Source organism: Lactuca virosa, chromosome 5 (assembly GCF_052849685.1).
Source record: "Lactuca virosa cultivar CGN04683 chromosome 5, Lactuca_virosa_CGN04683_v6, whole genome shotgun sequence".
NCBI lineage: Eukaryota > Viridiplantae > Streptophyta > Magnoliopsida > Asterales > Asteraceae > Lactuca > Lactuca virosa.
Window position 1 is genome coordinate 416,656,281 of NC_136430.1, and position 12,356 is coordinate 416,668,636.

The 12,356-nt window shown below is 40.4% G+C and overlaps 2 protein-coding genes across 4 annotated transcripts; both read left to right on the forward strand.

The window, feature by feature from the left end:
- Positions 1–262: 262 nt before the first annotated feature.
- On the forward strand, positions 263–12,356 carry LOC145112257 (large ribosomal subunit protein uL6m-like). Of its 3 annotated transcripts, XM_079048442.1 has the most exons (14): positions 263–468; positions 557–704; positions 807–856; positions 1,302–1,863; positions 1,939–1,994; positions 2,251–2,361; positions 2,442–2,495; positions 2,578–2,695; positions 3,341–3,402; positions 3,858–3,933; positions 4,721–4,831; positions 4,919–5,008; positions 5,090–11,674; positions 11,948–12,074. In XM_079048442.1, exons 8-12 carry the CDS (start codon positions 2,654–2,656, stop codon positions 4,949–4,951), a joined length of 324 nt encoding a protein of 107 aa, XP_078904568.1. In that variant the 5' UTR covers positions 263–468; positions 557–704; positions 807–856; positions 1,302–1,863; positions 1,939–1,994; positions 2,251–2,361; positions 2,442–2,495; positions 2,578–2,653; the 3' UTR covers positions 4,952–5,008; positions 5,090–11,674; positions 11,948–12,074. The 3 variants fall into 3 exon arrangements, with proteins under 3 accessions (XP_078904568.1, XP_078904570.1, XP_078904569.1); XM_079048444.1 differs by lacking the exon at positions 3,341–3,402 and having other exon boundaries at positions 3,858–3,929; XM_079048443.1 differs by lacking the exons at positions 263–468; positions 557–704; positions 807–856; ... (7 more) ...; positions 4,721–4,831; positions 4,919–5,008 and having other exon boundaries at positions 11,385–11,674; positions 11,907–12,356.
- Positions 4,967–6,276, forward strand: LOC145114031 (uncharacterized). The gene is made up of 2 exons (XM_079050050.1): positions 4,967–4,991; positions 5,090–6,276. Exons 1-2 carry the CDS (start codon positions 4,967–4,969, stop codon positions 6,274–6,276), a joined length of 1,212 nt encoding a protein of 403 aa, XP_078906176.1.

A 12,356-nucleotide genomic window follows, 5' to 3' on the forward strand; every position in this document is an offset into this window, starting at 1 on the left:
TAAAAAGAAAGTTGTGAAAAAAAAAAATAAGTTTAGACAAAATCTATAATAAAAATTAAAAAAATGGGTCAACGTGTAGAATAAAAAACGTAAGGACGAGTTTTTAGTAAAAGAAAAAAATGTGGTTTAAAAAGGTAAAAAGACAAAAGTTAAGGGTGAGGTGGCTTAAGATAAATGGAAATGTTATTTTGTTAATATGGTAATTTAGGAATGTTTTATAAAAAGAACCGTTAGAAATCGGAAGTCGAAAGGGTTGGGTCGGTGTATTGGCGCTTAAAATAACCTTCTTCACTCATCCCTCTAGCTTCTCTCCAAACACTGCCGGAGACATACATGTTTCTTTGAAGAAGAGGGTTTTATTTGGAGGCACCACCTTCTTCTCTTTTTCTTCCATCGACACCACTGTTTCCTCTTTCTTTCATTCTCTGGCGTTCAACAATTCTCTGCGTTTCCCTCTTCCTCTGTTAGGTAACGTTCTTGATTTTTTTTTGTGTGTATTTTATTGATTTCCTTTTTTGTTTTGTTAGGTATTTTAAACTAGGCTAAGATTATTCAGGTCTCCCTTCACCACTGGATTCATCGGGCCATTGGGTTGTACCTTATTCTATGTAGATGTAGTATGACGTCTGGTTCCGATGTCAGTTTGGTTCACCGTCATCATCCATCAAGAAAAAGAGTACAAGTCATTCTCCTCTGATTTCTAGGTTGTGAGTTTAATTGTGTCTTTTCTCCTCCGATTTCTGGGTTTCTTTTTTCTTTCTATTTCTCGTCCATTTATTTTTTGTTTTGTTGGTTTCTTGAACCAGGTCACCTAATAGAAAGCACCCATCAAGTGAAGATGATTGGTCAAGCAACAGTAATATTTAAATACTCTTGAAACCTAAAAAAGTATTGTTTAGTTGTAGATTGTTCTTCTGTGCACTGTAGGTGTTTGATGAAATGTCTTAATTAAGTTAAAGAGTTGTTTTGAGGGTGAAAGTGTTATTGGATTAAATTATGTAGAGAGAAGTAAATAAGCACAAGCCAAATGTAAATATTAAACAACTTATTGAACGATTAGAGATTCAATTAGGGAAAGATAATTTATTCTTTGCATTTTGAACTCATTTAGAAATAGAAGTTTATTTTGGTTCTAACTAAAAGTTGCATGTAAAGTTGTGTGTTTCTGTTTAATAAAGTTAGGTCTCTTTTCCAGTTAATATACACTAGGCTGAACTGTAAAATTTCCATATTTGAAACAGATTTTGATTGTCATTGCTACAAAAATATTTGGACTTATGTTTGTAATTTTCTTACTGCAGGATTTTAGAGATTGAAGTTTGATTTTTAGGGGCATAAGGTCAAAATGCTTGATTCTTAATCAAATGAGGATACTTCCAAGAAGCGTTGTGATTTTTTTTGACATTTCAGTTGCTGAGCTTTTTGTTCCAAGGCTACTACAAAGATACACTTTTAGTTCCATTGAATCTCAAATAAGGGTTTTGTGTGATTTCCGTCTTCTATCCACTGATTACAAAAGCTATGAGTCTGTAATTCTGTTTGTTTATTTCCAGAAATACCCCTCTCTTCCTAAAACTTGTGCTTATATATATTATCTGCAGGAAATGATGGGATTAACATACTTCATGTTGAATCAATCAAAAAAAGATGCTGAATATTGCACGGAAAACACCTTCAGCACTTATGTAGTATGCCGCCTGGTAGTTCTTTACAACAAAATATTTGTCATTTGTTTTATTTTTTTAAAAAGTGTGCTTTTATTTAGCTTATTAGGACATCAATGCCTCATGGTGGATTGAAATGTTAAAATCAAGTGGTCAATATAAAGAGGGTGCTGATGTATACTTTTGTATCTCTGATGAGGTAATAGTCAATTCCCTTTTGTGAATAAAAAAATTATATATGGGATTTTTGTTAAAAAACTTCAGTTTTTTGCAGGAACCTCTTCATTCAGCTGTGATGCTTGTTCCAATTATGTTAAGAAATGGGATTAGGTATTGCAATTTTTGTTACTGGATCATATCTTAATACATTAATAGAAGATAATTTTGTTTTCCAATTAGTACTTAATACATAATTTTCATTATCGAATATATGAATGATTTATCCTAGTTTCATTTTCTTTCTATTACAATATTGTACTTTCAACTTTTTCTTATTAAGACATCGTACTTTGAAAATTTTACCCAATTTACACATTTACCCTTTTGCTTAGTTTTAACTAAATCTGCTATCGACATGTATTTCCAGGTTTGGGCAATTTTAGTAGGATCTTATTCATACAATTCAACATACGCAAAGAGGCAATATGTTGTCTCAGTTAAAACATCAGAATGCATGACTGTCAAAAATCAATGGGAGGTAAATGACTATTTTGCCCTCCAACTTCTATCACCCACATATATTATGTTTATTGCAATTTCAGTATTTCTTTGAAACAGGCTAAAAGGTTTACAAAAATTAGAGAAAGGGAGGGTTTGATCGAGAAAGATGTGGTATGAAAATAACCATACATTTCATTTCAAATTATTTAAAATGTGGTTTTTTGATTTTAAGTAATATAATTTTGTTTTTAAGGTAAGGACTTGACAGCTCATTGTCGTTCTATGAGGGTGATGATAATCCAAATGTACGCATTTTGCATGATATATGGATGACTTACTCGTTCTACAACTTTCATCTTGGTTATTGCCAGGTAACATGCCAATATTAGTTATAGAGTAAATTACAATTTTGTCCTTGTGAAATTTCAAAAGTTATGGTTTTCATCTATATATTTCATTTGGTGCGTAAGTAGAGTTTTGTTGCAAGGTTTGTCCCTGGTCTGATGGTGCTGCAAAATGCCAAGTGAAATATGACTATTTTGCCCTCGTTCTTTTTATCCTTCATCCTATATACCTAAAATTCCTTGATCTCCATCTTAAACTCTAATCAAACCAAAGCCCAAAAATTAAACTAAAACTAAAACAAAATTAAGATCCAGGGTACCAACAAACTGAAGAAAAAAAATGAAAACTAAAGGTTGTCAGGTTAGATTTTAATTTTTTTTTATCTTGATTTTGTTTTAATTTTTGGGTGTTGACTGAATTTAGTTAGGTTTTTATGATTTAAGATGAAGGAGATTGAGAAGACGAAGATAAGGGTAAAAAAGCCATTTTACTTAAACAAATTTTTAACACCGTTACCAGTCATTTTATTTAAACAAATTTTTAACACCGTTGGTGCCAGAGACGAACATTGCAACAAAACTAAATTTGATTGTTAATTATTTGTGGTTTTTTTTGTTATACACAATATTTTGCTAATATTTGTAAGAAACAAATTTTTTATTTTCTCACAGGGTTTGAGTGATCTCTCTCCAATGTCATTATTCATCATGAAAGATGAATCACAAGCTTTCTGGTGTTTTGTTTTGTTTTGTTTTTGTTTTTGTTTTTGTTTTTTTTAATGGAAAGATTAGGTCCAAATTTCAACCGTGATCAAGGGTATTTTGGTCATTTAATAAAAAAAAGAGTAATGAAATTGAAACCACCTGCCCTCATGAATGGTTGAAGTCCATCAAATTTGAAATTTGAAGGAATTTGACAGAGTTGATTTCTGTCCAAATTTTCAACCAAATGCACCATTGAATGGAATCTTGAATTCCAATTCCCTTGGAATCCACAATTCCAATTCTTGGCAGCGAAGCGATTACTAAAAATGGAATTTCAAGAAAATCCAACATAACTAAAATCTGTCCCAATCGTCAACCAAACATGTCATGAAAAGGAATCTTGAATTCCAACTCTGTCGGAATCCGCGATTCCATTTCTTACCTGTGGTTTCTAACATGTCTATTATTGTTTTTGATATGGCAGCTCATTGCACAACTACTTCAAACAAAACAACTGCTTCTGTTTCCACTGGATTCTGATCCAATTCAAAAAGTGGCAAGTAAATTTACTCTTCTACCCTCACAAACTACACTCTACTAATTTGACAATTTAGCGAGTTTTTTGGGAAAAAGATGGGTCTTCTCTTTGAGAAGAATCCTCAATATATACTCAATACACAAGCTAGTTATCAGCCTGAATTACAGTTTTCTAGCCTATAAATCAGCTTACTAGAGCTATATACAATTATTGACAATAAAAGCCTGTGATAGCAAAGATATATTGGTGATTAATCTGAAGCATAAATTTATATATGTGAATTTGATAATTGCATGTGATACAGAGAAATTATCCAGAAGATATGAGTCTATATGAGCCTGCTTTGCTTGTGCTTATTTGTTATCTTGAGGAAATGATAAGCCGTGACCACTAGTAGTATCTCTATGCATTGGAGTGTGAATAAAAGGCAAAAGCTAATTAGAAACTACTCACATTATTACACGTTTTCTTTGAAATTCCTATCAAAATACATATAAAAAAGGAAATTGGATGGACAGAATATATGTTATGGACAATAAGCTAATTTACTGTAGGATTACATTTAGTTGTACACTTTTGATTTAATATGTAAGAAAAAAAAATAGAACTATTACATGTTTTTACTATTATAGATGCATTAAAACGCATATGCAAAAAATAAGATATGAATTTCTAAAAAAAAAAAAATTAAAATACAGGAAAATCTTTAAATACATGCATAAGAACGAAGATAAAAACTTTTGGTAAAATTAACGAATTTACCCTTTCGTAGTATTTTAACTAAATCTGTTAATGACATGTAATTCCAGGGTTGGGCATTTTTAGTGGGATCTTATTCATATGGTTCAACATACGTACAGGGACAGTATCTTGTCTCAGTTAAAACATCAGAGTATATGACTATCAAAAAACAATGGCAGGTAAATGACTATTTTTCCCTTCCAACTTCTATAACCCACATATTATGTTCGGTTTTCTTATTTAAGTATTTTATTATTGTTTTTAAGGTGAGGACTGACAGGCAATTGTGGTTCTATTAAGGTGATGATATATTGATGACTTACTCGTTCTACAACTTTGGTGTTAGTTATTGCCAGGTAACATGCCAATATTATTATTTATAGAGTAAAATACAATTTTGTCCTTGTGATATTTCAAAAGTTATGGTTTTCATCTAGATATTTTGTTAGAAAGGGAAGGAGAGCAGAAGCCGGTATACTTCGTGAGTAGGGCGTTACAGGGTCCTGAGCTCAATTACCCCACCCTGGGAAAGCTAGTCCTAGCGCTCATTTACGCGGCGCGACGTTTGAGGCGCTACTTCCAAGCACACCAAATAGAGGTACTAACAAATTGCCCCATCAAACAGATATTGCTCAAGCCAGAAACATCGGGCCGGTTAGCAAAGTGGGCAATTGAGCTAGGGGAGCATGATATAAGCTATCGTCCAAGGACAAGCATTAAGGGGCAAGCACTGGCTGATTTCTTGCTCGAAATTCCAGACGAAGGAAGCTCAGCCAAGGAAAGAATCTGGGCGGTAGAGGAGGTCCCAGCCAACGACTGCTCATGGACGCTATATACCGATGGGGCGTCCAGCAGGGAAGGCTCAGGGGCAGGCTTAATCTTGACTAGCCCAGAGGGAGAGGAAGTGACCTATGCTCTTCGTTTCGACTTCCACACCTCAAATAACGAGGCGGAGTATGAAGCCTTGCTCGCAGGGTTGCGCTTAGCCAAACAAATGGGTGCGAAGGCTGTGACAGCCCTAACAGATTCGAGATTAGCCACGAACCAAATTAACGAAAGTTTTGAGGCAAAAGATCAGAGAATGGAGAGGTATGTGAGAATGGTGAGACAGCTGATCCAGTCCTTCAGACAGTTCACGATTAAGCAAATACCTCAGAGCGAGAATAAGAGGGCAGACGCTTTAAGCAAGTTGGCATCTACATGTTTCGATCATCTATCGAAGAAGGTTTTGGTAGAAGTGCTCAGGGAAAGAAGTATAGACGAGCGGCAGATAAATACCTTGACAACCACCGGGCCCACATGGATGACACCATTTATGGAGTATTTGCAAAGGGGAGTACTACCAGACGACCACAGTGAAGCTAGGAAAATACGTATAAAGGCGCCCTCATATGCATTGATAAATGGGGAGCTGTATCGAAAAGGGTTCACGGCACCGTGGTTGAAATGCGTAGATCAGGCCAGACGAATGGAGGCGCTACAGGAGGCGCATGCAGGCCAGGCGGGCGCACACGAGGGAGCTAGAGCTTTAACGGGTAAAGTGCTCCGAATGGGAATATACTGGCCCACTGTACACCAAGACGCACTGGGAGTGACTAGGAAGTGTGGGGAATACCAGTCTTAAGCTCCAGTCCAAGCAAACCCGCCAGTACCACTGCAGAACATATTCAACCCATGGCCATTCTACCAATGGGGCATAGACATTGTAGGCCCGTTCCCGGAAGCACCTGGAAAGCTGAAGTACATGGTGGTGGCAGTAGACTACCTCACAAAGTGGATTGAAGCAGAACCGCTAGCGTGCATATCAGGAAGGCACATGATAAAGTTTGTATGGAAAAATATCATGACAAGGTTCGGAACACCTAAGGTGCTCGTCAGTGACAATGACCTACAATTTGCTGAAAATCCTTTCAGAGAATGGTGCGCCAGTAAAGGGATAAATCAGCAGTTCACATCAGTGGCGCACCCACAGTCTAATGGGCAAACAGAAGTGTCCAATCGAACCATTGTGAATGACATCAAGAAACGGTTGGGTAAGGCAAAGGGGAATTGGGCAGAGGAGATACCGGCAGTGTTGTGGTCATACAGAACCACTCCACGAACAAGCACACGGGAGACCCCGTTCAGCCTAACATATGGGACGGAGGATGTACTTCCCATTGAAATAACGGTTGGCATGTTAAGAGCGGTTAATGCGGATGAAGAGAGCAATGCCCAAGACCTAAGGCTGAATCTGGATGTCCTCGAAGAGAGACGCGAGAAGTCGGAGATACGCCAAGCTGCATACAAGCGTGTAATAGAAAGATATTACAATCAAAGGGTAAAGGAGAAAACGTTCAGAGTAGGCGAGTATGTGCTGAGAAGGAACGAGGCAAGTCGAACCCAACCTCAAGGCAAGCTGGGCCAGTATGGGAGGGCCCGTATAAGATCATAGAAGCAAATAGGAATGGTGCATATGTGTTGGAAACAATGGAAGGAAGGCGGATACCAAGAACATGGAACGCTAGAAACTTGAAGTTTTTCTTTTAAGGACGAAGTGGCAAATAGCCCCAGTTGCCCAGCGTCGTACTTACCACATTTTTTAGTACTTAGTGTACTTGATTTTATGCTTAACGACATGATTCTCATACTTAGTGTATTGGAACCCACGGTCAATGTAATCGAATGGTTGATATGCCAAATTTTAATACTCAGTGTATTAAATCTTAAAATGTTTAAATACTTAACGCATTAAATTTTATTGTCGGGTGCTTAGAGAACCCAGCCTTGACACTTAGCGTGTCGATACTAATGTGGGCAAAACAAAATGCTTAGTGCATCAAAATACTGTTAGAAGAGAGCAATGCTTAGAGCATGCAGCTGGACACCCAGCACACCAAACGTCTTTACATACAATCAAAAGAGTAATTTTTAGCAAAACCCATACATTACATGCCCAGAGCGAAACAGACAAAAAAAAGGGGGGGCAAAAACAACAAAAGGAAACTAAAACAACCATAGAGAATATTTTCACGCCCCAGGAGGGGTAGCACACGATGCTGGAGCATCTTTGTTTTCATCACCATTGTGTCCATCGCCAACGACCATTCCCGCCACCACACCCTCGTCAGCCACTCCAATGTCGCGGTTGCCATCATCCTCAACATCTTGCCCATCCTGGCCTGGCCAACATCACCCTCGATCACCTGCATAATTTCATCCCCTTGAATCACCATACCCTCTGGGGTACCTTCTGAACCAGAGAAAGAACACAACTACCGGAGGCCCCTAATATCCAAATCTCCCAAACCCAATAAAGATGCATGATCCATACTCGCAAACGATAACAGAGCATCGTTCACGCTAACCACCGGACCAGTGGAGGAAAGACAAGCACCAACATCATCAGACCCAGCTCCAGTGGTCACTTTCTGAACGGATTCAATCCCAGCCACAAAAGCAGCGTGTCGAATGAGACTTTAATCAACTTGTCCACAATACGAACGACACCCACACGTACTAACCAATCCAAATCCCGACGAGAAGCACCCACATCCGCTTGCAAAGAAGAGATTAACTTGTCACGATCAGCAGCGTCGCGCTCAAGACTCTCAACTTGAATCATCAAGCCTTCATTCACTTGAGTAAGGGAGTCAACCTTGGCCTCTAAAGCGTTTCTAGCATCGTCAAGGATAGCCTTCTCAGATACAAGGAGCTGACACTTTTGTTCAGAAAGCTGGAGGTCTTCACCAAGCTCGCCAACGCGACGCTCCAGCCCTACCACACGCGACTCGCATGTGGCATGGGTGGCCTCCATTTCGCTAAGGGAGTGGATGCGTCGGGAGCCGGCAACAAGGTAAAACATGGCTTGCGCGGCAGCGTAAGCCATATTGTGGGCAAGAGCAGGGTTACCCATGGCCTCCATGTCACTAACTGCAGCAGGAGGAAAAGCATGGCGAGAGAACTCCAAAGCATTGGCACGAACGGATAACCGAGAATCATTGTGAAGATTCCAAGAAGGGGTAAAGACAGGGGACCCGGCGGAACTCTCCCCAGTAACACCGCCCAGAGGGAGTGACGCCTGGCCGGGATCGCTAGAGTCCTTGACAGGAGAAAACTTCGAAGGAAGAAACGGAACACTTGGAACAAGTACGGGTGGAATAGACGAAACAACGAGCTGATCACGCGCCCCATGGGTCCCTTTGGACTGTTGCGTGTCGTCATCAGGGATCACAACCACGCCGGTTGGCGTGGAAGCCATAGAACTCAACAGGCGGGAAAAGCTACGCCTGGTCTGAATTCTTTTGGCGACACTAGGTGTGCCGGTAATCGGTTCACCCATGGCCAAGACAGCTTTCCTTTTCGCATGCATACGCCGAACATCAGCGATGATACCCTCTTTGCTATCCTCGCTACTCTCCATGGAAGAGGAGAGGGTACTACCCAGAGGCATGACAGCAGAAATAGGGCGAGCATGGAAGGGATTCGTCTCCGACGCCGACTCGCCTGTAGGAGAAGTAGAAGGGGCAGCAGTCAAAGCAAGTTGGACCATCCGGCGAGGCGGAGGGAGCCGGTCAACTAGATCCACCTCGCGGTACTGCAGCTTACCCCGGTAACGTTTCCGTAGAACCTCATCCATAGACAAAGAGGATTCAGCACCTGGGAAGGCCAGAACGTGAAGTATCAGTCACCTAAAAAAAAGAGAGAGAGAAGGAAAAGAGGAAAGGAGAAAGCCAAGCAAAGCACTTACCGTCAACGTTGCAAAAGAACGCCGCCATTTTGCCACGACGCCTCCAAGAGGGACTCATCCCTACACCAGAGAGGAGGGCCTCAGAGTAGTCCTCAAGAGATACTTGGACACTCTTTAGGTAATCAGCAACGCCCTGATTGTGGGGGAAAAGCTTGGGGATAGTATCAGCAAAGTTATTTGCTCGATACCGACCACTCCCAACCAGTTCTTGATTCACCCATAGCCACTTATCCTGCCAGTTCTTGGGGGTTCGTCCGTCGGGAACTAGAGCATGTCCTCCTCGCCGGACTGAAAATGTGCACTTATCTCCGGTGACGCAGAATCTGAAGAAGTACTTAAACACGAAATAGTCGGGAAGATAGCCATTGGCCCTGCAGATCATCTCGAATGCTACCACTTTGTTAACAGCATTTGGGGTCAGCATCTGCAAGCTGCAGCCATCCTTCTGGAGAACTTCTTCCTGAAAGTCCGTCAACGGGAAACGGATGCCAGCGTCTAGGGTTTTCAAATAAACCCCGATTTTGTCAGAAGGGGGGGATGAGATGCTAGAACCCGGAGAAGGAAATTCCACACCCTCCACAGAAGATAAACCATATGAAATTTCAAGCTGACGGTATTCAGCGGCGGAGGGAAGGATACCAGGAAGACTCGCCATAGAGGAGGAGAAAGGAGAAAAACACAGAGAAAGGAAGACGAAGAAGGGTGAAGGAAGAGTGAAGGCAAAAAGAAACCCTATAAGCGTCTTTATAAAGAAACAGAAAGGGCGGGGCATTTAAAATGTCTGACACGATGACGTAACTGCCAGCCATCATGCGCAGTCACGTCGCCATTAAGGGCGGAACGGCGGGTAAAGAAAAACCAACATGTGTAAGCTAATTAAGCCCGGAACGCCGTAACTAGCGTTGCAACGTTACGGCTACCAGACTGGGGGACTTGATGACGTGCCTAAGACGGCACGACAGAATCGCGCCTAACCAAAGCGCCGAGCATTCCAGTCGGGCTAAGCCCAGCGGGCTCAGTGCCCGCCAGCGCCCCTGGGGACAGAATGCCCAGGCGAGGGGCTCGCGCCTGCCAAAGAACGCTCCCAGCTCCAAGACAAAAGAGACAATAAGGGGACAAACAGTGGGGTCAATCCATTACCGCCAGAGCCAATAAGAGTGCCCTAACGGTTGAGGACGCACGACCTTCCAATCAGCGCCTCTGATCTTGTCTCCCCAAAAAGCGATCTTGTCTAGTACGGACTGGGCAAGAGCGCTAGGTATAAAAGGATGCACCCTCGGACTCACAAGGTAAGCTCTTCTCTTTAAAAGAAGACACAAAAAGCCCTAGATACCTTCTAACTTGACCGTCGGAGCGTTCTTCCGGGAGCACCCTCCTGGGAAACGGCTGACGGCCTCTCTTTCTTGTGATCTTGCAGAGGCAACGAGGAACCTGATTCACCAGCGCTAATCCGGTTGAAGCCTAGGTCGCATCACCAGTGGTCAGTCAATTTGTCTCTGCTACTGATGTGTTGCGAAATGTCCAAGTGAAATGACTATTTTGTCCCCGTATTTTTCTCCTTCATCCTCTAAACCTAAAATTCCTCAAATTTTCATCGTAAACTCTAATCAAACCAAAACCCAGTAATTAAACTAAAAATAAAAACAAAGGTTAGAATTTTTAATTTTATTTTTTGGATCTTAATTTTGTTTTAGTTTTTGGGTGTTTATTGAAATTGGTGTGGTTTTTATGATTTAAGACGAAGGAGATTGAGAATATGAAGATAAGGGCAAAAAAATCATTTTACTTAAAAATCTTTTTTTTTATTTTTTTATTTTAATGCCGTCGGTGCCAGAGACGTACCTTGCAGCAAAACTAAATTTGATTGTTTTTCATAAAAAAGATGAACTCCTAGTTGAAACCCTCAAAGATTTGAACATTTGACTTTCCATATTGGAAGGTCGCCTTACCCATAAATAAAAATTTTAACAATAAACAAATAAAAAAAAATCTAACAATAAACAAGTAAATATTTTGAATGACAATATTGTCATATTTTGTGCAAAAGGAAAAATCACCGCAAGTACCAAAACATTTAACCAAAAAGTAACAACGCCACTCTAAATTTTAAAACTACAAGGGGCAAAAATGAATTTTGGTAAAAGATGGTTGAAGGGTTTCGGTGGTTTTCTTTCACTCGGAAGTCGGAACCCACAGTGACCACACCACATCGCGATCTTGATTGTTTTCCTCAGGCGACTACATCTCTTCTAACATCGACGACGGCATTAGCTCTCTCTCCGGCGACCTTCAGGTATTTATCCTCTCCCTATGTATACGAGCAGGTGCCTCCGTAGTTTGTTCTTGTCAATTTCCGCGTTTCACTGGTTATTTAGGGTTCTAATCGAGAAAAATGATTCGGTTTATAATCGATAAAATCATCAATTCTGGAATTGTTGTTTAACCTATCAGTCAAATTGAGTTGTTAATGCAACCAATCGAGTTTCTGAAGATAGTCGGAGTTATGGTTTTATCTTTATAAACAGTGATTGATAAAATGGAAGCTCAATTCTTTCGGTTTTTGAAGATCGTGGGAGTTGGATTCAAAGCTAGAGCGGAATCAGAAGGACGTTTATTGTTTCTGAAGCTGGGGTACAGCCACGAAGTTGAATTATCAGTGCCTCCTGCTGTTCGTGTGTTTTGTTTCAAACCAAATATCGTTTGTTGCACCGGAATTGACAAGCAAAGGGTGCACCAGTTTGCTGCCGCCGTCCGCAGCTGTAAGCCACCGGAGGTTTACAAAGGCAAAGGTATTATGTATGTTGATGAAGTTATAAAGAAAAAACAGGGCAAGAAATCAAAATAACTTTACGTTTGAGCTTCTGATTTCTTGGAATTGCTTTGCATTGGATTGATTTGTGTCTAAGAAATGTTTTGAATAACTTTTTGGATATATATGTACTTGTTTTTTATTGCAAATTTATTGCTTTTGATAA

Excerpts from the sequence above, each read along its gene's own strand:
- LOC145112257 (XM_079048442.1), top strand. The coding sequence starts at position 2,654 with ATGACTTACTCGTTCTACAACTTTCATCTTGGTTATTGCCAG. Across the intron at positions 2,696-3,340 it reads TTCATCTTGGTTATTGCCAG|GGTTTGAGTGATCTCTCTCC; the intron begins GTAACATGCCAA and ends ATTTTCTCACAG. Across the intron at positions 4,832-4,918 it reads CTATCAAAAAACAATGGCAG|GTGAGGACTGACAGGCAATT; the intron begins GTAAATGACTAT and ends ATTGTTTTTAAG.
- LOC145114031 (XM_079050050.1), top strand. The coding sequence starts at position 4,967 with ATGACTTACTCGTTCTACAACTTTG. Across the intron at positions 4,992-5,089 it reads TTACTCGTTCTACAACTTTG|ATATTTTGTTAGAAAGGGAA; the intron begins GTGTTAGTTATT and ends GTTTTCATCTAG.